The sequence below is a fragment of the Cetorhinus maximus genome, chromosome 9 (genome assembly GCF_964194155.1).
Source record: "Cetorhinus maximus chromosome 9, sCetMax3.hap1.1, whole genome shotgun sequence".
NCBI classification, from domain to species: Eukaryota; Metazoa; Chordata; class Chondrichthyes; order Lamniformes; family Cetorhinidae; genus Cetorhinus; species Cetorhinus maximus.
Window position 1 is genome coordinate 110508812 of NC_135887.1, and position 26857 is coordinate 110535668.

The 26857-nt window shown below is 43.8% G+C and overlaps 1 protein-coding gene and 1 long non-coding RNA gene across 3 annotated transcripts in view; one reads left to right on the forward strand and one right to left on the reverse strand.

The window, feature by feature from the left end:
• LOC144684928 (uncharacterized) overlaps positions 1–1716 on the forward strand; it is a 33354-nt gene extending 31638 nt beyond the window's left edge. The window contains exon 3 of the long non-coding RNA XR_013577589.1: positions 350–1716. This is a non-coding gene — a long non-coding RNA (uncharacterized LOC144684928). The remainder of the gene's footprint in view (positions 1–349) is intronic.
• The window catches only part of LOC144684927 (lymphatic vessel endothelial hyaluronic acid receptor 1-like), a 43817-nt gene extending 16960 nt beyond the window's left edge, over positions 1–26857 (reverse strand). For both annotated transcript variants that reach the window (XM_078549341.1, XM_078549343.1), the window contains exons 1-3: positions 26687–26857; positions 13623–13791; positions 12078–12217 (exon numbers count right to left, since the gene is read on the reverse strand). In XM_078549341.1, coding sequence (XP_078405467.1) covers positions 12078–12217; positions 13623–13791; positions 26687–26765 — 388 coding nt within the window. In that variant the 5' untranslated portion in view covers positions 26766–26857. The remainder of the gene's footprint in view (positions 1–12077; positions 12218–13622; positions 13792–26686) is intronic.

Consider the following 26857-nt stretch of genomic DNA (forward strand, 5'->3'; position numbering starts at 1 on the left):
GACATAGCTCAAAAGAGACAGGAATAAACAAGCTCCCTGTTATACACCATGCTGGATATTCTTTTTCTACTTCCTTCTAGTTCTGAAGAAGAGTCACATGGACTCGAAACGTTAACTCTGTCTTCCTCTCCACAGATGCTGTCAGACCTGCTGAGTTTTTCCAGCATTTTTTGTTTTTGTTTCAGATTTCCAGCATCCGCAGTATTTTACCTTTATGCAGACTGAACAGGTGTGTTCAACAAACTTATCGCCCAATCTGCTTTTAGCCTCCTCAGTGTATGCGACACCTCATCTGAGCAGCGAATAGATGGATCTGTGTATATACCCAAAATGTTTTTTCTCTTCACAGGTGCTGATTGACCTGATGTATATCTCCCGATGTCTTGGCCCATGATGAAATGGCCTACCATCAATCACTGTCAAGACATGGAGATGAGGAATTGGAAATTGGTGAGGCACTGAAATGCCAACCCATGTCTTCGGAACCAGTAAAGAGTCAAAAAAGGAGAGGACAGCCACCAAAAAAAAAAAATGACTTTGAAGCTGTTGTATTGTCATGATAACCCAACTGGTTCACGAATATCCTTCAGGGAAGGAAACCTGCTGTCCTAACCCAGTCCATAGTATGAGTATGACTCTGAATGACTTCTGAAATGGCCCACCATTCAGTAATAACATAATAATGAGCACCATTACCACAAGAAGAAGGTCTACTAAGGATGGGCAACCAGGGATGCACAACAGATGCAAGCACCTGGAGAAAAAATTTTAAAAATGAAGAAAATGCTGTAGATTAGGATCAACAACACCAATTCTGAATTAATCCAACCACATGGAATCAAGGCTGATGAGGTCAAGATACAGATCAACTATGATCTAACTGAATGGTTAACAGGCTCAAGGGGTTGAATGGCCTCCCGTTCCTATATAAACTGAAATTACTTGTTTATAACAATAATGCTGGGAGGGAATTCACAAAGCAAATTATATCAAATAGTGTACACATGCATAATAATGTCATCACATATCAACATTGCACAAACAGGTCAGTGAGTTGCCAACTGTTGGGTCATACAGAGACACAAAGCTATGCGGGAAGTTACTGACATGGCAGAGTTAAATCACCTCTGAGATCTAAACTAAGAAAGGAAGAGAACACTTTGGAACTCCTGACTTGTGCAAAATCTTTGCATCCTGCTGATAATGAGATTCTTCCTGTTTTGTTGGCTGTTTTTTTAATTGTTTCTTTCAATTCCTGCAGCTACATATAGTGGGATCACCACTGTATGTTGGCTGTGTTAGAATTTTTTTTCTTTTATTCATTCACGCGATGCGGCTGTTGCTGGCATGGCCAGCACTTGCTGTTCATTCCGAAAAAGCTGGGCACTGGTTCCATTCATTCGATAAAATGGGTTCTGGAGAGCCCTTTGTTGTGATGGTATTTTTAATTTGTTCCTGAGACGTAGGTGACATGGAGAAGACAGTATGTATACCCAACTCTTGGTGACCTGGGGGTATTTGGAGTCAACTGTGTTGGTGTGGCACTGGGGTCACATTTAGGCACAGACTGGACCTTAATGAAACATTTGGATTTATGACACTCTGGCAGATTTCATGGTCATTTTCATCTGCTCCAGTCCACAAATCACTAAATCTATTAAATTCAATTTCTCAACTTGCTATGATGCAATTTGACATTAAACATTTTACATCTGTATATATTTTCCGTCCATAAGGTCTTGCAGCTTGTCAAGTTTTGGTCACACTTTTATGTCAAATTTGTGGCTCGGTAGCACCACTTACTGACTGAGTTGGCCAAGACCTGAAGGACATATTTGCCAGACTAGGCCTGCGGCAGGCGCTGAGGGAACCAACAAGAGGGAAAACGCACTTGACCTCACCCTCACCAAGCTACCTGTCGCAGATTCATCTATCCGTGACAGTATTGTTAGAAGTGACCACAGCACAGTCCTTATGAAGTTGAAGTCCCATCTTCACACTGGGGATCCTGTTCATCGTGTTGTGTGACACTACCACTGTGCTAAATGTGGTGGATTCTGAACAAACCTACCAGTTCAAAACTGGACACCCATGAGGTGTGAGCCATTATGGCAGTGGCAGAATTGTATTCAACTGCAATCTGTAACCTCATGGCCTGCCATATCCCTCACTTTATCATTACCATCAAGACAGGAGATCAGCCCCGGAGAGCATCCAAGGAGCAGCACCAGGCATACCTACAATGAGGTGCCAATCTGATGAAGCTACAACACAGGACCACATGTATGCTAAACAGTGGAAGCAGCTCGTAATAGACAGAGCGAAGCGATCTGACAACCAACAGATCAGGTCAATGGTCCGCAGTCCTGCCACATTACTCAGAATGGTTGTAGACAATTAAAGAACCAACTGGAGGAGGAGGCTCCAAAAACATTCTCATTCTCAATGATGGGGGAACCCAGCATGCCAGTGCAAAAGGCAAGACTGAAGCATTTGCAACCACCTTCAGCCAGAAATGCTGACTGAATGATCCATCTCGGCCTCCTCAGGAGGTTCCCACCATCACAGATGCCAGTCTTCAGCCAGTTTGATTCACTCCACAGGATATCGGAAAGAGCTGAAGGCACTGGATACAGCACAGGCTGTGGGCCTTGATAACCTTCTGGTAGTAGTACTAAAGAATTGTGTTCCAAGACACACTGGGCCCCTAGTCAAGCTGTTCCAGTACAGCTACAACACTGGCACCTACCCGGCTATGTGGAAAATTGCCCAGGTATGTCCTGTACACAAAAAGCAAGACAAATCCAACCTGGCCCACTACCCAGTCTACTCTTGATCCTCAGTAAAGTGATGGAAGGGGTCATCAACAGTGCTATTAAATGGGACTTGCTTAGCAATGACCTGTTCACTAATGCTGAGTTTGGGATCCACCAGGGTCACTCAGCGCCTGATCTCATTGCAGCCTTAGTTCATCAGCAAAGTGATAGAAGGTGTTGTCAACAGTGGCATCAAACTGTACTTACACAACAATAACTTTCTCCAACATGCTCAGTTTGGGTTCCTTCAGAGCCACTCAGGTCCTGACCTCATTACAGCTTTAGTCCAACCATGGACAAAAGAGCTGAACTCAAGGGGTGAGGTGAGAGTGACTGCCCATGACACCATGGAATCATTTGACCGAGTGTGGCATCATGGAATGTTAGCAAAATTGAAGTTAATGGGAATCAGGAGAAAACTGTTCTCTGGTTGGAGTCATACCTAGCACAAAGGAAGATGGTTGTGGTTGTTGGAAGCCAAACATCCCAGCCCCAGGACATTACTGCAGGAATTCCTTGACCATCTTCAGCAACTTCACCAATGAGTTTCTCTCCATCATAAGATCAGAAGTGGTGATGTTCATCTACCATTGCATAATGTTCAGTACCATTTGTGAATCCTGAGATACTGAAGCAGCCCAAGTAACTCACCTCATGACTCCCAAAGCCTGTGCACTATCTACAAGCACAAGTCAAGCATGTGCTGGAATAGTCTCCACATGCCTGGATGAATGCAGCTCCAAAAACATTCCGGAAGCTTGGCACCAACCAGGACAAAGCAGTCCGCTTGATCGGCACACCATCCACCACTTTATACATTCACTCTCTCCATCATCAGTGCACAGTGGCAGCAGTATATACCATATAAAAGATGCACCACTGCAACTCACCAAGCCTCCTTTGATATCACCTTTCAAACATGTAAACTTTACCACCTAGAGGGACAAGCGCAGCAGACACATGGGAACACAATCGCCTGGAAGTTCCCTTCCAAACTACATGCCATTCTGACTTGGAACTCTGTTGCTGTTCCTTCATTGTTGCTGGGTCAAAAACCTGGAACTCCCTAATAACCCTATGGACCCTACACAGGATTGGCTGCCGTGGTTCAAGAAGGCTGCCCATCACCACCCTCTCAAGGGCAATTACGGATGGCCTTGCTAGTGACGCTCACATGCCATGAAAGAAATAAAATTCCTTTGTCCACATTCTATATGGAAACTGTCCATGTAACAAAGTCATGTTGTAACTACACCCTCCCACCAGTAATGGCACTGTAGCTCCTGGGTTCTTCACCTCCTTGCCCCTTTAGTCTGTCCTCCAGCCAATTTTATTTCTGTGTTTCCCAAAATGTTGTTGAACTATAATGAATAATTCCAAAAACAATGCATTATATAAAAATAAGAAGAGCATGCATGACTTTAAAATGGTGTTACTCCATACCCTGGTCAAAATTCTCCATACTCTAACCCTATTTCTTCCAAAGACTACACTTGTTTGTGCCTGCCTGTGCATACATGTCAGAATGCGGGCAACACACTTTCACTATCACACATCAAAGTCTCACACTTCAAAGCATTACATTTCCATATCCAAAAGATGTCTTCGAGTCATAGAAGGACAAGGGCAATAGATGCATCGTAACAACACTCCCTGCAAGTTCCCCTCCAAACCATGTCATCCTGACTTGGAACTATACAGCTGTTCCTTCACTGTCGCTGGGTCAAAATACAGACCAGTGAGTCTCACGTCAAAGGTAGGGAAACTATTGGAGAAAATTCTGAAGGAGAGAATCTATCTCCACTTGGAGAGGTAAGGTTTGATCAGGGATAGTCAGCATGGCTTTGTCAGAGGGAGGTCATGCCTAACAAATTTGATTGAATTTTTTGAGGAGGTGACCAGGTGTGTAGATGAGGATAGTGCAGTTGATGTAGTTTATATGGATTTCAGCAAAGCCTTTGACAAGGTCCCACATGGGAGATTTATAAAGAAGGCAAATGCACATGGGATACAAGGTAATTTGATAAGGTGGATTCAAAATTGGCTTAGTTGTAGGAGACAGAGAGTAATGACAGAAGGCTGCTTTAGTGATTGAAGCCAGTGTCCAGTGGTGTACCACAAGGATCTGTGCTGGGTCCCCTATTATTCATCATTTATATAAATGACATAGATGACTATGTGGGGGGTAGGATTAATAAGTTTGCGGATGACACAAAAATTGGTCAGGTGGTTAACAGTGAGGTTGAGTGTCTTGGGCTACAGGAAGATATAGACGGGATAGTCAAATGGGCAGATAAGTGGCAGATGGAATTTAACCCTGAAATGTGTGAGGTGATACACTTTGGAAGGAGTAATTTGACAAGGAAGTATTCAATGAACGGCATGACACTAGGAAGTTCTGAGGAACAAAGGGACCTTGGCGTGTGTGTCCATAGATCTGTGAAAGCGGAGGGGCATTTTAGTGGGGTGGTGAAAAAGGCATATGGGACACTTACCTTTATCAATCGAGGCATAGATTACAAAAGTAGGGAGGTCATGTTGGAGTTGTATAGAACCTTGGTGAGGCCACAGCTGGAGTACTGTGTGCAGTTCTGGTCGCCACATTATAGGAAGGATGTGATTGCACTGGAGGGGGTGCAGAGGAGATTCACCAGGATGTTGCCTGGGATGAAATATTTAAGTTATGAAGAGAGGTTGAATAGACTTGGGTTGTTTTCGTTGGAGCAGAGAAGACTGAGGGGTGACCTGATCGAGGTGTACAAGATTATGAGGGGCATGGACAGGGTGGATAGGGAGCAGCTGTTCCCCTTATTTGAAGGGTCAGTCATAAGGGGACACAAGTTCAAGGTGAGGGGCAGGAGGTTTAGGGGGAATGTGAGGAAAGCCTTTTTTACCCAGAGGGTGGTGACAGTCTGGAATGTGCTGCCTGGAGGGTGGTAGAGGCGGGTTGCCTCACATCCTTTAAAAAGTACCTGGATGAGCACTTGGCACGTCATAACATTCAAGTCTATGGGCCAAGTGCTGGTAAATGGGATTAGGTAGGTAGGTCAGGTGTTTCTCACGTATCGGTGCAGACTCGATGGGCCGAAGGGCCTCTTCTGCACTGTGTGATTCTGTGAAAATCCTGGAACTTCCCCCCCAACCCTAACAGCACTGTGGGTGTATCTACACCACATGGACTGTAGCAGTTCAAAAAGGTAGCTCACCATCACCTTTTCAAGGGCAATTAGGAATGGGCAATACATGCTGACCGAGCTAGCGATGCCCGTTTCCCATGAACAAATACAAAAAGAAACAGGCCATTCGGCCCATCTTGCCTGTTCTGGTCTAATCCCACTGTCTACTTCTTTCCGTACCCTTTAACATTCCTCTTGTTAGAGCAACAATCCAATTCTCTCTTCTTAACATTTCTGGGCTCTTCCTCAACATTGGTTTATGACAGCCAACCCCACTTTCTAAAACCCCCTTTGACGATTATAAATTTCTGCTCTGCTCTTTCCAACCTTGCTGGGATCTGCATTTTGCTGCCTACTTTGAGCTTCTAAATTGTTAAAAAGATACCATTTGTCCTTGGCTGCCTCAAGTTGTGGTATGTCCACCATGGGCTGGGAGAAAAATGCACCAGAAAGAACTACCTTGGGAGCAATCTAAAGTAGTGGTGTAGTTTCCTTCGAGGTCGCTAAGGACAAAAGGTTGGAAAGATCAGGCAGTTCCAACAAAATCAGATCATTGATCTAAGCCCGGACTGTGGAAAGCCATGCAGGCCTGCAATCAGGCTCCACAGCCAAGTTAGAACACACAACAGATGACTCTACATTGCAAGCAAGAAACAGCCAGCTTTGATAAAGAAACCAACAACGATGGCTTCAAGTTATATTTGCAACACAGATACAGGAAGAGACCTTTCAGCCCCTCATGCCTGTTATAGAGTCTTGCAATCAGGAGGCTATTCAATCATGGAATCATAGAATGGTCACAGCATGGAAGGAAACCATTCAGCCCATCATGCCTGTGCTGGGCCCCCAAAGGAGCAATTCACCTAGTGCCACTCCCCTGCCTTTTTCCTGTAGCCCTACAATTTTTTTTCTTATTCTGATAATGGTCCAATTCCCTTAGAAACCTCAATTGAATCTGCTTCCACCACACTCTCATGCAGTACATTGCCAATCTTAACCACTCATTGTGTGAAATGTTTTTCATCATGTTGCTATTGCTCCTTTTGCCAATTACTTCAAATTTGTGCTCTCTGGTCCTTGATCCTTCCACCAATGGAAACAGTTTCCCCTTGTCCACCCTCCCCAGACTCCTCATGATTTTGAACACCTCCATTAAATCTCCTCTCAACCTTCTCCTCCAAACAGAACAGCCCCAATTTCTCCAATTTTTCTATGTACCATATATACTCATGTAAAATTTGATTTTTTTTAGACCAGATTTTTAGGCAAAAAGTAGGGGGTTGGCTTATACATGAATAATATTTTTATGGGGTTGAAATCTATGTATCAATTGTCATATTCCACTTTAAACCTATTTACTGGTAAAACTGTTTACGGTAGTACATCAGCTTTTGCCAAGAATTTTAAAGGTTATATTTTTAGTTTTGTTACTTTTAGTTTATTAAAGTTATATTCTCCTCCTTGTTCTCCCTGCAATGTCCATTGTCAATGCTTTGAAACTGCTGATCCTTCTGATTCCCAGAATTTGCTTACAGTCTGCATTGTCTATATAGTTCTGTAAAAATGCAAGAAATATCCAGTGCCACTTTTCCCTCCTTTAAAAATCCATGTGTGAGAAAGGGAGAGAACATGGTTGATCTGTACCGCCAGAGCAGAGAGATTGAGGTCAGTGTCACATTAGACTCAGGGGATCATTGTGTACTGTGTGCCGTCGCTCTTGGTCACGCATGATGGTGTTGGAAGATTGCAGGTTGCAGAAAAGGCTCTCCAAGCTCTCGATGGGTTTGTGCAGTTACTGTGAGCTGTGGAGCAACAGGCAAGATACTGGTAACCATTTGTTGTCAGAATAATGATTAATTCAATGGGAAAAATGTCTTGCCTGATGACGGAATGATGTAATATGGAGCATGGTACCAGAAGATATTGTGATTGAAGTGTCGACTTATACACAAAATATATGAAAAGTTAAGATATCTTGGCGAAAGTTTGGGGGTGGACTTTTTCATGAAATCAACTATTACTCGAGTATATACGGTAACTGAAGTTTCTCATCCCTGAAACCATTCTGGGGAATCTTTTCTGCACCCTCTCTAATGCCTTCATATCTTTCTAAAGGGTGGTGCCCAGAACTTGATGCAATACTCAGTTGAGGCCTGACCAGTATTTTATACAGGTTTAACGTAATGTCCCTATTGTTAAAGCCCAGGATGCCCAATGTTTTATTAACCACTCCATCAACCTGTCCTGCCATCTTCAATGATTTATGTACACATACACCCAGGCCCCTCTGCTCCTGCACCCCATTTACAATTGTACCCTTTATTTTCTACTGTATCTCTGCATTCTTCCTACCAAAATGAATCACTTCACACTTCTCTGCATTAAATTTGATCTTCCACTTGTCCATCCATTCCACCAACTTATGTCCTTTTGAAGTTCTATACTATCCTCTCATGGTTCACAATACTTCCAAATTTCATATCATCTGCAAATTTTGAAATTGTGACCTGTAAACCAAGGTTTCGGCCATTAATGTATCTCAGGAAGAGCAGACGTCCCAACATTGACCCCTGAGGAACTCCATTATAAACCTTCCTTCAGTCTGAAAAACAGCAACACTACTGCATTCGCTGCTCCCAATGGTCTCCTCTACATTGGGGAGACCAAACGCATGCTGGGTGACCGCTTTGTGTAAACACCTTCGGTTTGTCCGCAAGCATGACCCAGACCTCCCTGTCACTTGCCATTTCAACACCCCATCCTGCTCTCATGCCCACATGTCTGTCCTTGGCCTGCTGCAATGTTCCAGTGAAGCCCAACACAAGCTGGAGGAACAGCACCTCATCTTCTGATTAGGCAGTTTACAGCCTTCCGAACTTAACATTGAGCTCAACAACTTCACACCATGAACTCTATCCTCTATCTTCACCCCTTTTTAAAATCCTTTTTTTAAAAATATTTTAATCTTATTTTATTTCTTTTTTATTTACTTATTTTATTCATTTATTCATTGTTTTGTCCCCTTTTAATCCCTTTTTCTGTCATTTTTCCCCAACCACTACCCTCTCCTCCAACCCACACCCTCCCAAAAAGGGCCATCTATCACTTGTTCTATGTTGTTCTCTCACAGTGCTGGCCCTTGTTCTGCTATTTACACATTCTGCATTCTTACCTTTGCCACTACCAGCACCTTCTTTAGTCCTTACCACTACCATTAACGTCTCCTTTGTCTTTTTGTCCATGATATCTTTGTCAATGTCTCCTTAGCCCCCACCTATCGCTGACCTTCTATCTGCTTTACCTGCTCCACCCCCTTAAACAATATAAATTCCATCACATTTCTACTTCTCTTTGGCTCTGAAGAAGAGTTATACGGACTCGAAACATTAACTCTGCTTCTCTCTCCACAGACGCTGTCAGACCTGCTGAGTTTTTCCAGCATTTTCTGTTTTCATTTCAGATTTCCAGCATCTGCAATATTTTGCTTTTAACATCACTACTCCTCGTTTCCTGTCACTAACTAATTTTGTCTCCAAGTCTGGGATTTTATCCCATGAGCTCTAACTGTTCAGAACTCTGTTGTGTGGCACTTTACCAAATACTTTTTGGAAGTCCATCTACGTCACACTTCCCCTATCAACCCTCTGTTACCTTATCAAAAAACTCAAGTAAGTTAGTTAAACTCTTTGAAAGGACTGTCCAATTGAGTCTCAAACCCCAGCATTCTCCCTATAACCCTGCAAATTAGTCTTCTTTAAGTATGTTGTTTTTTGAAAGTTGTTGTAGAACTTGCTTCCACTGTCCGTTCACACAGCGCATTCCAAATCAGAACAACTCGCTGCGTAAAAAATCTCATCACCCCTCTAGTCCTTGCGTAAATGATATTAAACCTATGACCTCTGGTTACCGTCCCACTTAGCAGAGAAAACAGTTTCTCCCTACTGGCTCCATCAAAACACCCCATAATTTTGAATGGCTCTATTAGGTCTCCACTTAACCTTCTCTGCTGTAGTTAGATCTGATCTGGCTGACCTGTAACTGAACTCCATATCCCTGCCTTGGCTCTGTAACCCTTAACTCCTCTACCTAATTAAAATATAACAATCTCAGCTTTGAATTTTTCAACTGACCTCTAGTCTCAACAACTTTTTTTCAGGGGGAGGTGGGGGTGGTGGGGAGAGTTCCAGATTTTCACTACCCTTTGTGTGAAGAAGTGCTTCCTGACATCACCCCTGAACAGCTTCGTTCCAATTTTAAGTTGATGCTCCCTTGTTCTAGACTCCCCGCAGAAGAAATAGTTTCTCTCTATTTACCCTGATCACTCTTAAACTATCTAAACTCATGGGAATACCAGCCTAGTCTATGCAACTTGTCCTCATAATTTAACCCCTCTGGTCCTGGTATCATTCTACGTGAATCTGTGCTGTATCCCCTCCAAGGCTAAAATATCCTTTGTGATGTGTAGCACTCAGAACTGAACACAGTTACTCCAGACGTAATACTGATCTTAACTATTTATATTTTTTTAATTCATTCATGGGATGTGGGCTTCGCTGGGTGGGCCAACATTTATTGCCCATCCCTAGTTGCCCTTGAGAAGGTGATGGGAGCTGCTTTCTTGAACTGCTGCAGTCCATGTGGTGTAGGTACACCAATAGTGCTGTTAGGAAGGGAGTTCCAGGATTTTGACCCAGTGACAGTGAAGGAACGGTGATATATTTCCAAGTCAGGATGGTGAGTGACTTAGAGGGGAACTTCCAGGTGGTGGTGTTCCCATGTATATGCTGCCCTTGTTCTTCTAGATGGTAGTGGTCATGGGTTTGAAGGTGCTGTCTAAGGGGCCTTGGTGAATTCCTGCAGTGCATCTTGTAGATGGTACACACTGCTGCTTTTGTGTGTCGATGGCGGAGGGAGTCGATGTTTGTGGATGTGGTGCCAATCAAGTGGGCTGCTTTGTTCTGGATGGTGTCAAGCTTCTTGAGTGTTGTGGGAGCTGCACTCATCCAGGCAAGTGGGGAGTATTCCATCACACTCCTGACTTGTATCTTGTAGATGGTGGACAGGCTCTGGGGAGTCAGGAGGTGAGTTACTCATCACAGGATTCCTAGCCTCTGACCTGCTCTTGTAGCCGCAGTATTTATATGGCTATTCCAATTCAGTTTCTGGTCAATGGTAACCACCAGGATGTTGATAGTGGGGAATTCAGCGATGGTAATGCCATTGAATGTCAAGGGGTGATGGTTGGATTCTCTCTTGTTGGAGATTGCCTGACACCCGTGTGGTTTGAATGTTACTTGCCACTTGTCAGCCCAAGCCTGGATATTGTCCAGGTCTTGCTACATTTGGACATGGACTGCCTCAGTATCTGAGAAGCTATGAATGGTGCTGAAAATTGTGCAATCATCAATGAACATCCCCACTTCTGACCTTATAATGGAAGGAAGGTCATTGATGAAGCAGCTGGAAATGGTTGGGCCGAGGACACTATCCTGAGGAACTCCTGTAGTGATGTCCTGGAGCTGAGCTGACTGTCTTCCGACAACCACAACCATCTTCTTTTGTGCTAGGTATGACTTCAACCAGTGGAGAGTTTTCCCCCTGATTCCCATTGACTCCAGTTTTGCTAGGGCTCCTTGATGCCACACTCGGTCAAATGCGGCCTTGATGTCAAGGGCAGTCACTCTCACCTTACCTCGGGAGTTCAGCTCTTTTTAATTCATTCACGGGATGTGGGCTTCGCTGGCTGGGCCAACATTTATTGCCCATCCCTTGTTGTCCTTGAGAAGGTGGTGGTGAGTTGCCTTTGTCCATGTTTGAACCAAGGCTGTAATGAGGCCAGGAGCTGAGTGGCCCTGAGTGTTATAACATAACTGCCATTTCTTTCCTTAAGAGTTCCATTCACCCTTTTCATTGATTTTCATACCTGTGCACTAGTTTTAAATGATTTCTATACATTTCTCATTGAATTATCTTTGCTCATTGGCACATCCTTCCTGTACAGTGATCTTAATGTTCAGTCTCTTCAGGCAATGCTTGCATTAAGGTTTTAAAAAATCTAATTCTATTGTGAGTGATCTCCAGTTACCGTTCTTCCGGAAGCAATAACCATCGTGCTGTTTGTCAGGATCAGCTTTCCAGGTTAATACGCCTGTTCCGTTTTTTCCACACTGCTCCTTTGAACTGATTCTCGGAATAACAAGAAAGCCATCATCCACCCAACCATACCTAGAAGAGAGACACAGAAAATAACCCCATGAAACTTTGTAAAGTAACTCCTTCCAGATTCAATACCCATGAGGGCAGAGCAGAGAGTTAGGCTGCAGGACTGAGGCAGTGATCAGAGACTTGAACCCATAATCTTGGCTGTGACCCTCAGTGTAGTACTGCACTGTTGGGGGGGCAGCACTGAGGGCATGCTACATTGTAGTAGGGCCATTACTGAGGGAGCACTGACTGTTAGAGGGGCAATACTGAGGGCATGCTACATTGTCGTAGGGCCATTACTGAGGGAGCACTGACTGTTAGAGGGGCAGCACTGAGGGAGCGCTGCACCTTTGGAGGGTCAGTACTGAGTAAGTGCTGCACTGTCAGATATATCATCTTTTAGGTGAGATGTTAAACCAGGCCCCGTCTGCCCTTTCAATCAAATCACTAAAACTAATTACCTGGTCATTATCACATTGTTGTTTGTGGGAGTTTGCTGTGTGCAAATTGCCTGCCATGTTTCCTACATTACAACATGGCTACACTTCAAAAAGTACTTAATTGGCTGTGAAGCACTTTGGGACATCCTGAGGTCATGAAGGATTCTATATAAATACAAGTTCTTTCTTCTCTTGTATGTTTTGGAGAAGAGGTCAGGTGAGCCTTGAGGCGTCTGTCAACATCACTCAGTGTAACTGGCTAATAGGAGACATATTTGTATTCTGGTCACATGGGCTAAATTTAATTTAGTTTCTACTTCCCACATCAACCATTTTACAGCTCCTATATCTGTTTACTGATTAATGGTAAGTGTGGGGGAGGAGGATCAGTCTATGCTTTGGCCTTTGACCAATAGGGCTGAGTTGAGACCACCAAAATCATTTTGTTGAGGATTCATAGAGGTGGATTAAGAAAACCTTGCTCCAAGATGGTTGAGGCTGGATTTCAGAATCCTGAACCTGCCTTGATTCCGACCCACTTTCCCCATTAGTATTTAGGGCAAACTGTCGATGGGATCTCCACCATCAGTTGGGATATTGAGGAGGATGTGGTTTAATGCCCATCTCATTGAATCATCCTTACCACAAGACTCTGCCAATCCATTGAGCCATCTCTACTAAAGGACAATGTGGGAACCCAGTCAATTTTTGCACAGTACTGTTTTTATATTTCAGACAACAAGGTAGTAGGGTTCAGTTCCGAAGAAGAATCATATTGGATTCGAAACGTTAACTCTGTTTCTCTAGCCATGGGTGTTACCAGACCTGCTGAGTTTTTTCCAGCACTTTCTGTTTTTATTTCAGATCTCCAGCATCCTTGGTATTTTGCTTTTAATATAGGTAGTGGGGTAAACCTGTGCTTTATATGAGATTCACGGACTGTTTAGCCAGTGAGGATGGTGATTTTACGATAAGGTGCCACTCACCTGCATGTTTCGAAGCCTTGCTGTTGTGCCTGTTCTACCTGTGACTTTGTTGCCAGCTCTGTGCCAAAGTGGGTGCAGGCGTTACGTGCTTGAGCCTGTGACAGTCTGTAACCATCTTTCAAGCGAATGTGGAAAATCCCCATGATTCGACATTTACTAATGTCAATATCTGCAACAGAAAGAACATCATCAGACATGAAACAGGAATAGGATTCAAACCAACGCCTACCAAATGGAATAAAGTCTCCTCTCGCTGATGATGAAAAGGGCTAACTCAGCCGAAGGTAATATTGAAATGTATGGAGAAATTGTCGGGCTTTGAAACCAATTGTAACTTCAAAACACAATGCTGCAAAAGTAGAAGTTTTCAGACGTTAGATTGTTTATTAAACCCAATAACAGCAACTTGCATTTATATAGTATCTTCAACACAGGAAAACATACCAGGGTGCTTCACAGGAGCATTATCAAACAAAAAATGGACAGGGTAGCTAAAGAAGAACTTTAGGACAGGTGGCCAAAAGCTTAGTCAAAGAGATAGGTTATAATGAGTGACTTAAAGGAGGAGAGAGGGGTAGAGAAGTGGAGAGGTTTAGTCAGGGGCCCAGCCAAAAGTCCATTGACTTTCGGCGCGACCAGACGATCCTGGTGACAGGCGGGGCTGGAAAAATCCCAACCATGGTTTTGGAGGTTGAGATCTTGTTATCTTGTCAGATCTCAGGTTCTCTTCATTTCAATTTTGTTGCAGCCTTTGAAGGAGGGAAGAGGCATGGAAAGAATACAGTCGCTGGTAGAGCGGATGGCCAGGTATCTGCTCCCAGCCACTGGCAGTGCTACTCTTAGCCTGGCCACTGAGGAGTGTGTGGGATACAGGCTCCCAATCCTACCAGTAGCCTGGAAATTGATAGTTTTCATCTGAATCCACTGTACACTGAAATGTGTAACCTGAATCAATGTATATTTGTCTCTAAATGTTCATACATCTTTTACAAAAGCAAGAAAGTTATGTTAAACTTTTATAAGTCATTGGTTTTCCCTCAGCTGGAGTACTGTGTTCAGTTCTGGGTGCCACACTTTAGGAAGGATGTCAAGACCTTGAAGAGGGAGCACAGAAGATTTGCTGAAAGGTACGAGGGATAAGGGACTTCAGTTACGTGGAGAAGCCAGGGGTGTTCTCCTTAGGGAGCAGAGAATGTTAAGGGGAGATTTAATAGAGATAGTCGTTCAAATGATGAGCATCATCTGGTTTTTCTAGGATTCCTAGAGTATGGCAACATCACCACTCAGTAAGGATATACTTAATTGTGAAGAGCATAGAGAGAATCAACGATCTGTCCCCCTTATAACAGAGAGGAGCAATAATCCTGCCTTTGATTGGAAGGCCTATGCTGCCTGGACCTTGTAACTTGATGTCTGGTTATTATTATTATTATTACTATTATTATTATGTCATCAGTTGAAGCCATCTGCTAATACGTTAACAGCAGTGCTAGTTAACTTTGAAAAGTAGTATCAAAGCTTTGAAATTGGATTGTAACTGATCGATAGTCTGAATTAAGACAGCTTCTTCTAGGAACTCAAATTTTGTTGTTGTCTTGATCTTTCATTTCTCAGATGGAATGTGTTTCACAAATACTTCCTTGTATTTGACTTCAGTTAAAATTATTGGATTTGCAGAAGTGCTTGAAATGTCCCGTTTTGCCACACTGGAAGCATCCCCTGCCCCTTGCTGGGCAGTCCTGACATTTATGCTGATGTTTCTTTTGTGGCCTTTTGCCCAGTTTGGCAGGCTTTTGCATGAGTTGGGGCACTGCCTTTTTGGCAGGCTTTCATGTGGCTGGGGCCACTACCCATGGATCTACCCAATCTGCGGAGCCACGTGAAGCCTCAGAGTTGCGCCGAATTACCGCCCGGTTAAGGGTTCGGCCTTCCTCGCATATTGGACTGCTTGATCCAAAGTAAGGTCACCTTTCGTCTGCAGAAAGTTGGAGCGTTTATCATCCCAGACACCCAAGACTATGCGATCATGGATTAGTTCGTCCGTCAGTGCCCCGTATCCGCAAGAACCAGCTGGGCGATATAGGTCAGTTAGAAGTAATTCAATCGATTCCCCAGGTCATTGTGATCGCTGGTCAAAACATGCTTGTTCAAATTACTAAGTTTTGATTCAGGCTAAAATAAATGTTAAAGCCTTTAAGAATGGACTTAAAGTCTGCGGTGACTCCTGCACCCCCTGGCTTAGGAGAATGTCATCTGCTCCTGGACCTACTGCATAAAGAAAGGAAGTAACTTGAAGCCTTTGCTCCTCCTTGTGGAGGCTTGATGCCCGGGGCGTCAAGAAAATGGCATTCCCATAACCCCATATGCTGACCTCTCTGCAGGACCTCGAGACAGTCAAACGAGCAGAGCTATGGCAGGGACTGCTCACTAAGTATGGTCATCATTACCTTTCTCCACTGTGCCTCCTTCTTCCACTGAATTTTTACGAGCTGCTTTCAAAGGTTTCTTCACTCCGTGGTTCCTTCAATAACACCAGTTGTAAGGAAGATATAACAATTTTCATATCGTTATTGGAATTTATTGTAGCGTAATAGTGGTGTGTGTGTGTGTTTTGTGTGTGTGTGTGTGTGTGTGTGACTTAATTGAACTAAAGGCAGCTGGTCTGAAGGCTTTGATGTATCAGAAGATAAGCTAAGTTTAAAATGTTAAGTAGATAAACATGGGGGAAGTTTTAGAATGTAAGGTGTAAAGGGAGCATTTGCATTTTTAAATAAACCAGACTAGCTTGAATTCAAAAGAGAGGGGTGAAAGATTTCACCTAACCAGGAGAAGTTAAGAAACAGTGTGTTTATTTTTCCCAAAGATTACTGGTAAAATTGGTACTATGATAGATTTTTTTATTATTAGAGAGGTAAAGTCCAAGCAGGACATGTTGTTCGTACACCTGACACCAGATTCCTGAGGTAGCTGTTCTACTCAGAACTCAGTCGGAGCGTAAAACTCCCAGGAGGACAGTGGAAACACTTTAGGGATGTCCTCAGAACATCCCTGAAGAGATAAAACATCCCCATCGACTCATGGGAGACCCTGGCTTGCAACTGACTAAAATGGAAAAGGTTTGTTTGGTAAGGCACCGAATCACAGCGAGAGACTTCTTCAAGAGCACACAGAGGCAAAGTCAAGGCATCTGAGGGTGCACAAACCTCCAAACACCTCATCTACTCAACCCTTCAAGTACCTCCTGCCGCACATGTGGCAGAGCCTGCACGTTGTACATTGGACTTATCAGCCATCTCTGAACCCATCGAACCAGAGTGGAAGCAAGTCATCCTCGATCCCTAGGGACTGCCTAAGAGGGGAGGGAATGCCTGTCTTGCAGGTGTCAGTGCCTGTCCTAATGCTCCTATGGAGTGCTATCCCAGTGTCTGCAGCTTGGCTGGTGGAAGGCTGCTGACTTCCAATGGGAGAAACTGAGATGGCCTTGCAGGACACGCTCGAGCATTCTGGCCCTTGCTTCGGACTGCATTATCTTGGCTAGGAAACAGGAGTCTGGGCTGGCTTACTGGGAGTCAAAAGCAAGGGCACTGGCAGAATGACAGTAGTGGGAGCACGAATGCTGCCATCAGAAAGCGGACAGCAGGTTTGTGCTCCACAGAACCACTGCCACTCCAGTGGAGTGGCACCTCAGCAATCCTAGGAATCTGCTGGAGCACAGGTTACTGGACTGCTCTGAGAACCTACACGTCTGCGTGGCACCAATTTGAGATTTCATGACCTCAGTCTGAACTTCCACTGCAGCACTGCAATGGAAGCTGAGACATCGGCCATCAGACTTGGGTCCTCTAGTGCGATAATAGAGTCACAGGAGAAGGATGAGTTCCAAGCTCTGCACAAAGCCCAGACCCATGTTGGAGCTGGACTCCTCCATGTTCCTTGACAGTAGCAATAGGCACTGGCCCAAGCCTTCCAATGCATCAAACATTTCTATTTGCATGCCCATCAGCCTTTTCCCATACACCAGCCAACAAAATCATCAGCTGCGTTCTCAGCAGCAGAATTCCTGTGTGATCTCGTCCTCCAGGGAGTCAGTACCCTTCTCATCCTACACCCTACTCTGCTGCAGGAGCCAGTAGCTCCAAGTGCAAGATCGAGTGACAGTGTTTCTTCTTCCTCAGTCTGCTATCCCTCTGGACCCTCAGGCACCACTGACTGCCCAGGCAGCAGTTCTTAGATATCTGAAAGTGGAAATGCAGATGGGGGGCTTTGGAGTGAGAGGACATTGGGGCAAGAGGTGCAGAGTTACACCGTCTGTAGCTTGCAAGTCTTACTAGAATTTGGGAGCAGGATGAAGTGGAATTTGGAGGATGAGCGTGGGGCAGGAGCAGGCCATCAACCTTGATGGCTTCAACAATACTCCCTCAGCTTCCAAGGGGTCAGCACATGCGGCGGTGTCTTCTCTCTGCCAGTTTGCTGCTGCTTCCATCTAATATGGGCTAGCTCATCTTAAAAGAGAGATGGAAGTATATCAGTGAGTTGGTGCAATGTATTTAGGTGATATGGCTGCCACAGTTGAGTAGCTGGCAGCTACGAGATGTGAGTGTGCAACTTGCAGCAGTGCTAAGTGTGTGAGGGCGAGGTGAAGCTTACAAATGTGAAGTTTAGGTCGGGGTTGATAGGGATTGTTGATTGTTGAGTGATGAGGGTGTGGTGACCAGAGCAGAGTCTGGTGCAGTTGACAGATATAGCATGTAAGGATGCATTCACTGACCTTGACTACTCATGTGAGGTCATTGAATTTGTTCTGCAACAGCATCCGGGTTCTCAGGAAGAAACTCCACGTTGACCTCCATGGAAACCTGCTTCCACTATCTCTCAGACATGTCTGGACAGCCTGCTGACTCCCTAAGGGAAGAGAAACTCTCTCTTCCCATCCATCTCCCACACCAGTGACTCTAACATGCATCCAGAAATCTGGGGGCAGCCTGCCTGCCACTTTTGGTCCTTCCTGAAGGTTTTCAAATAATGTCCAATCAGTTCCAGCCATTTGCTGCAGCCAGAAAACACCTCCCTGTTAAGGAGGACAAAGAAACACTGTCACTCCATCTCACACTCAGCCACCACTGCAACAGATCAGGGAGAAAGGATGGCACAGGTAGCAGCTCCCTGAAGGACGAGGGCACACCGGAATTCTGCTGCAGAGGACTCAAGTGAGGATTTTGTTAGCTGGTGCATAAAACAATGCACGTAGGATTCTTGATATATTGGCAACCTGGCCTTAGATATTGCAGGCTAGCTTTAAGTGCTGTTAGCCTCACATGAGCTTTGTCCCCTTGCTGAGGCTTGCAGCCCTGAACAGTGCGTTCATGGAAGCTTGTGCACTGCCAGCATCACTTCAATCAATTGTGGGGATAATCGCACATCACGATCCCTGTGCCCAATTTTGGCGCTACACACTTTAGCCCGTTATGATTCTACCCTGAGGAAGTCCCTCTCTTTCCCGCTTTGATGTACATTACAAAATGATTAGTTTTTAAATAACTTAAATAGAAAAGTGGCACAGACATTTTCTAAACTGTTGAATAGAAACAAATGTTTTACACAATCGTTGTAATAATTAACAGCTTCAGTACATCGCAGAGAATGTTTATATATTTTTTTCAAAATGTGTAGGTGCATTTATTGATAAATGTGGAAGAAAATTGTCACAGGAAGTACAAACAAATCTGCCCCAGTATCAATCTGGTTGCTGAGTTGAGGAGAGGGGGTATTTTTTTGTCTATTGGGATGGTAATGCATTTCTGCCACCTTTTTAATATTTAAAACTTTTAATAGGAATACAGGAACAGGAAGAGGCCTTTCAGCCCCTCAGGCCGCTTCTGCCATTCAATCAGATTGTTGCTAATCTGTATCTTAACTCCATTTACCCACTTTGCATCCCTTATCCCCCTAATACCCTTACCCAACAAAAACCTATCAAACCGAGTTTTGACATTTTCAGTTTGAAGCCCAGCCTTAACATCTTTTTTGCGGTGAAAGTTTTAGAATTTCACTTCCTTTGTGTGAAGAAGTGCTTCCTGACATCACCCCTAAATTATTTTTGTACCAGCTGTCCACTAGTTTTGAAGTATTTCTGTACATGGGCTCCTAAATCGATCTGCTCTTTCACAGCTCCAAACAAAATGATCTAGAAAGGTAGCTTTGCAAACTCATTAAACATGGCAGCAATAAAATTATTTCAAAACTGGAATACAGTTTTCTTAAAAGATTTTTTTCACATATAAAGCGAGGTGAATGTAACTGTCACTGTGATAAGATTGCCTTTTTAATGTTACTATGCAGAAAATATTCTGATTAACAAACTCAACGTGATCTGAATGATATTATCAGAACTTGGCCTTTGCGTTTTGATGAGGTTATTGCTTGCCTGGGGCAAAAGCTTCACACACTGACCCAATATGCTCTTCTAAAAATAGTGGGGGGTGTCAAGTGGACATGGGTCTTATGTGCAGAATGCTACTCTGATTCCTCCCCCACGCTCTATACCTTCTGTCCCAGGTGTTAAATTTCCATACAGTCAGTTGGTGAATGATGATACAGGAGCCAATATTTTCGTGGTCTTATATTTATTTACAGAGCAAAACATTACAAGCATACACCTCCTAATTCAACCAGCCCACAGTTTCAGTAAGAATTTCTTTATATGTGCTCAAGTGAAACCCCAATTAATTCCCTCCTCCTGTATATAATTAAGCACAATTGATATACAATTAACACTGGGCACTGATGGGATGGGGAAGTTGTGTGGGGGTTAAAATCAGCCCTCTTAAAAGCACTGGCTAGCTCTCAACTAAGTTAATGACATTCTTTAAGAACTCTAACACAAGACATGAGCTATTGCTTCAACATCCGTCCTGCTTATCTCTTATCTCCTCTGCGTTGTTTAGGTGAAGAATGGAGGCAGATGTAACACTCCTTGTATGAATGTAAAGGATGTTAATTTAAATGGTGTACAATTGATAGGTTCATGTCTCATTCCTTATTTGAACATTGGAATAAACTCCATTATCTTTCAGCCATCACTTACAGTTCCTGTATTTTAAAATGTCTAAAAATATGAGCCCAGACCTGGTTTAGTTCCCCTCATTTCCTTGGTTTTCTATGTATTTCCCATCTGCCTCAAGCTTCTTAGAATTTCGTACAATTACATGGAAATTACAATGTGGAAACAGGCCATTTGGCCCTCCAATCTGTGTTGGTGTTTACCCTAAATGGTAACAGGGCCTTAAAGCCATGTACCCATCTTGTTCCCATTTCCTTTTATTCCCCTTTCCTTTAACCACCAAAGATTGAATCATAGAATCTTACAGCACCGAAGGAGGCCACTCCACTATTCTTTCACCCATAGCTCTCCATTTTTTTTCTCTTCATGTATTTATCCAATTGACATCTGAAAGCTGTTGAATATTCACCGCGCTTTCAGGCAGCACATTCCAGATCACAGCAACTCGCTGTGTAAAAATATATTTTCTTACGTCAACTTTGATTCTTTTGACAGTCATCTTAAATCGGTGTCCTCTGGTTACCCACCCCCCTACCACTGGAAACAGATTCTCCTTTATTTGCTCTGTTCTTCATGATTTTGAACACCTCTGTTAAATCCCCTGTTAACCTGTCTAAACCAATTTGTAACTTTGCTTTATCTCTGCTTCAGTCACTAACTCAGATAATGAATTCCTCGACCTCACAACCCTCTATGTAAAGAAATTTCTTATTTTCTGTCCCATCTCTCTTTCTTTCAATCTTAAATTTGTTTGTTCTACTCTGTCCCATCTCTTTTTAACATCTCTATTGAATCTATCCTTTATCTACCCCTGTCATAAGACCATAAGACATAGGAGCAGAAATTAGGCCATTCGGCCCATCGAGTCTGCTCCGCCATTCAATCATGGCTGATAAGTTTCTCAACCCCATTCTCCCGCCTTCTCCCCATAACCTTTGATCCCCTTACCAATCAAGAACCTATCTATCTTAAATACACTCAATGACCTGGCCTCCACAGCCTTCTGTGGCAATGAATTCCATAGATTCACCACTCTCTGGCTAAAGAAGTTTCTCCTCATCTCTGTTCTAAAATGTCTTCCCTTTACTCTGAGGCTGTGCCCTCAGGTCCTAGTCTCTCCTACTAATGGAAACATCTTCCCTACGTCCACTCTATCCAGGCCTTTCAGTATTCTGTAAGTTTCAATCAGATCCTCCCTCATCCTTCTAAACTCCATCGAGTATAGACCCAGAGTCCTCAAACGTTCCTCATATGTTAAGCCTTTCATTCCTGGGATCGTTCTCTCATGAACCTCCTCTGGATCCTCTCCAGGGCCAGAACATCCTTCCTGAGATACGGGGCCCAAAATTTCTCACAATATTCTAAATGTGGTCTGACCAGAGCCTTATAAAGCCTCAGCAGCACATCCCTGCTTTTATATTTTAGTCCTCTCGAAATAAATGCCAACATTGCATTTGCCTTCCTAACTACCAACTCAACCTGCAAGTTAACCTTAAGAGAATCCTGGACTAGGACTCCCAAGTCCCTTTGCACTCCAGATTTCTGAATTCTCTCCCCATTTAGAAAATAGTCTGTGCCTCTATTCTTCCTACCAAAGTGCATGACCTCACACTTGCCCACATTGTATTCCATCTGCCACTTCTTTGCCCATTCTCCTAACCTGTCCAAATCCTTCTGCAGCCACCCCGCCTCCTCAATACTACCTGTCCCTCCACCTATCTTTATATCATCTGCAAACTTAGCCAGGATGCCCTCAGTTCCTTCATCTAGATCATTAATGTATAAAGTGAAAAGTTGTGGGCCCAACACTGACCCCTGCAGAACTCCACTATTCACCGACCACCATCCTGAGAAGGACCCCCTTAACCCCACTCTCTGCCTCCTGCCAGACAGGCAATCTTCTATCCATGCTAGTGCCTTGCCTCTAACACCATGGGCTCTTATCTCACTGAGCAGCCTCCTGTGCGGCACCTTGTCAAAGGCCTTCTGGAAGTCCAAGTAGACAACATTCATTGGCTCTCCTTTGTCTAACCTACTCGTTACCTCCTCAAAGAATTCTAACAGATTTGTCAGGCATGACCTCCCCTTGATGAAACCATGCTGACTTTTTCCTATTTTACCATGCACCTCCAAGTATTCTGAAATCTCATCCTTAATAATGGACTCTAAAATCTTACCAACGACCGAGGTCAGGCTAATCGGCCTGTAATTTCCCATCTTTTGCCTCACTCCCTTCTTAAACAGGGGGTTACATTAGCGATTTTCCAGTCCTCTGGGATCCTCCCTGACTCAAGTGATCCCTGAAAGATCACCACTATAGCCTCCGCTATCTCTTCAGCTATCTCCTTCAGAACTCTGGGGTGTAATCCATCTGGTCCAGGTGATTGATCCACCTTCAAACCTTTCAGTTTTCCTAGCACCTTCTCCTTGGTAACGGCCACCATAATCACCTCTGCCCTGACTCTCTTGAACTTTGGGGATGTTACTCGTGTCTTCCACCGTGAAGACTGATGCAAAGTACCTATTCAGTTCCTCCGCCATTTCTTTGTTCCCCACTACTACTTCTCCAGTGTCATTTTCCAGCCGCCCAATGTCCACTTTTGCCTCTCTCTTACTCATTATATATCTAAAAAAACTCTTGCAACCTTCTTTTATATTACTGGCTAGTTTACCCTCATATTTAATCTTCTCCCTCCTTATTTCTCTTTTAGTTGTCCTCTGTTGGTCTTTGTAGGCTTCCCAGTCCCCTGGTTTCCCACTGCTCTTCACCGCATTGTATGCTTTCTCTTTAGCTTTAATGCTGTCCCTGACTTCCCTTGTTAGCCATGGTTGCCTCATCCTCCCTTTAGTATGCTTCTTCTTCCTAGGGATGAATTTTTGCTGTGTCTCCCAAATTTCTCCCAGAAACCCCTGCCATTGCTGTTCCACTGTCTTTCCTGCTAGGCTCATCTCCCAATCAATTCTGGCCAGCTCATGCCTCTGTAGTTGCGTTTATTCAACTGTAGTACCGTTACATCTGATTCCAGCTTTTTCCTCTCAAATTGCAGGGTAAATTCTATCACATTATGGTCACTTCCTCCTAAGGGTTCCTTCACCTTAAGCTCCCTTATCAAATCTGCCTCATTACACATCACTAAATCTAGAATTGCCTGTTCCCTAGTGGGCTCTACCACAAGCTGCTCCAAAAAGCCATCTTGTAGACATTCCACAAATTCCTTTTCTTGGGATCCACTACCAACCTGATTTTCCCAGTCTACCTGCATATTGAAATCCCCCGTGATCACTGTAACCTTGCCTTTCTTACATGCCTTTTCTATCTCCTGGTGTATCTTGTGCCCCACATCCTGACTACTGTTCGGAGGCCTGTACATAACTCCCATTATTGTTTTTTAACCATTGCTGTTCCTCAACTCTACCCATACAGATTCTACATCATCTGACCCTACGTCATTTCTTGCTATCGATTTAATTTCATTTCTTACTAACAAAGCAACCCCACCCCCTCTGCCAACCTGCCTATCTTTTCGATAAGATGTATATCCTTGGATATTTAGCTCCCAGTCCTGATCCCCTTGCAGCCATGTCTCCGTGATGCCCACCACATCATACCTGCCAATTTCAATCTGCGCCACAAGCTCATTTACCTTATTTCATATACTGCGTGCATTCAGATACAACACCTTCAGTCCTGTATTTCCTGTCCCCTTTCTCATTGTCGTCCCTTTATCTGATGTGCTTGAAGTTAGATTCCTAGCCCTTTCCAAATACTCTGTCCTATTTTGTGTTCTGGGGACATTAATAGCCTCTCCTGGGCTCTCCTTTCTTTTTAGTTTTTTCATAATTTTCCATGAAGTTGAATCCACCCCCCCCCCACACGCTAACTTGCCGCTTTGTTTCCCGTTAGTCATACTTCTTGGAGTTTTACCCTTCTCTCCCCCCCCCACCCCACTTTCTAGTTTAAAGTCCTGTTGGCCACCCTATTTACCCTTTTCGCTAGAACATTGGTCCCAGATCGGTTCAGGTGGAGACCGTCCCAACGGTACAGATCCCTCCTGTTCCAATACTGTTATGAAGAAAAAGGCTCATATTCACTTGGTTTATGGAACTCTGAGACAAAATGATTGATGGGGTCTTCATTCATGAAGAATCTAATTAACTGAGGGAATGATTGAGGCTATAACCATTGTTTAGTCCAATAATGTGAGATCATCCAAAATCTGTTGCCAGCGTCCTAACTTGCCCCAAGTTCTATTCATCCAGCTTCCCTGTGTTCATTGATCTACATTGGCTCCTGGTCCATTAATGTTCGATTTTTAAATTCTGATCCTTGTTTCCAAATCCCTCCAAGGCCTCACCCCTTCCCTATATCTGTAGCTCTGTAATCTTCTCCAACTCCACAACCCTCCAATATCACTGTGCCCTTTCAAACCTGGCCCTTTGAGCATCCCTGATTTCGATTGTTCCACCATTGATGGTCATGCCATCAGCTGCAAGACTCTAAGTTCTAACCCTCCCTAACTTTTCCAAGTCTTTACTCCTTTTTCTTCCTTTAAGATGTTGGTTAAAACCTACATCTCTGACCAAGCTTTTGGTCACCTGTCCTAATTATTTCATATGCGGTTAAGGATGAACTTTTGTTTGAAAACACTCATATGAAGCACCTTGGGACATTTTATAACATTACGGGTTCTATATAAAAGCCAAGGGTTGTTGCACTTGGAGAGCTCACCATCACCTTCTCAAGGGCAACTAGGGATGGGCAATAAAAATGCTGGCCCAGCCAGCAAAGCCCACATTCCATGAATAAAAATAAAATATCTCAAGCAGCGGAAGATATGGGGGAAGGATAAGTGATAAAGCAGGGCTGGTGATCCTTGTTTTGGAGCTGGCACAGATACAATGGGATGAACATAAAATTCTGTGATCCTGCATTTGTTATTTCCATACCCTCCATAATATTTCTACCCCAAGTTCCACCCCTTAAATGATTTATCTTGATTTTCACAGCTCCAACGTTTACCTATGTAACTGAAAGACCTCTTACCATCTATAAATCTGCCTTTTCATTGCCAACCTATCTCTTCTAACCCCTTTTTAAATTATCTCCAAACTACTACCTGTGGGGTTTTCACTATTCTCACCTCCTTATGTTCTTATCCTTATATTTCTGCTAGAACTCCCAGCCCTAGTGACTTCGGTTACAGATTTCTCATCTGTTTCAGTGCAATCAATGTTCTCTCTCTCTCTGTGTACCCTTCCTTCTTCTGCTTGAGTTCTCTGCCAGATGGCAGGTCAAACCCACCACACTGCAACCCCCTGCCGTGGAAAGGGCAAGGAGGAAGGTCCCAAATCCACCCCAGCCAGAACAGGGTTCAAAACCCATGCTACCGGCACAATCTGATCCACACCGGCTGTCTGGCTGGCCAACTGGGCCAACAAGCTCCCCAAGGAGTCCCAGTTACTGTGGCAACATACACTTTTACATGCATCTTGTAGCCTGGAGCTATGGATAGTGATGGTAGAGACTCCAATTTCTTTTCCATCATATGGCTGACCAGGAATCTCTCCTAATCTTATTGGCAGTATGTTGAAAGGATTTACAAGTTGATACTCAACCTATTTGGTCGCATTATGAACAACCTTCCCTGGCCATCAAGTCCTGGAGTAAGACTTGAACCTGGAGCTCCTGGCTTCCCACTGCTCCACAAGATCTCACCACACCCCCCCTCTTTAAACCAGCTTTAAAGATCATTCAACAGAGTCTTCACAGATTTGCCTAAAGTCTTGTAATTTTTTTTTGGTCAGCAGGACTTTGTTTCAAAAAAGTTCAGATGATTACATCATTTACATGTTTATATATATATATCAATATTAAATCGTGCAAAAAGAGGTTCTCCCTCCCCACAGTCAACAATTATAGACACCACAAGGCAACTTCATTCACTGAGTTATTCTGACAGAGTGGATTCCTTCACCTGTCCAATCGAAAAATAGATTAACTTACTTTTAACATCAGTCGAAGTTTGAGTCATAACCAGAAAAGTCTGGCTCAAGGCAATCAGTGTCAGAATTCCCCACTCCATATCCAGTTTTCCCTGTAAATCACAAAGCCTACACAGAGGAGCCACTGCCTCCCAGTAACACCCAAGTCAGAGATCGTGACTGCGACCGAGTG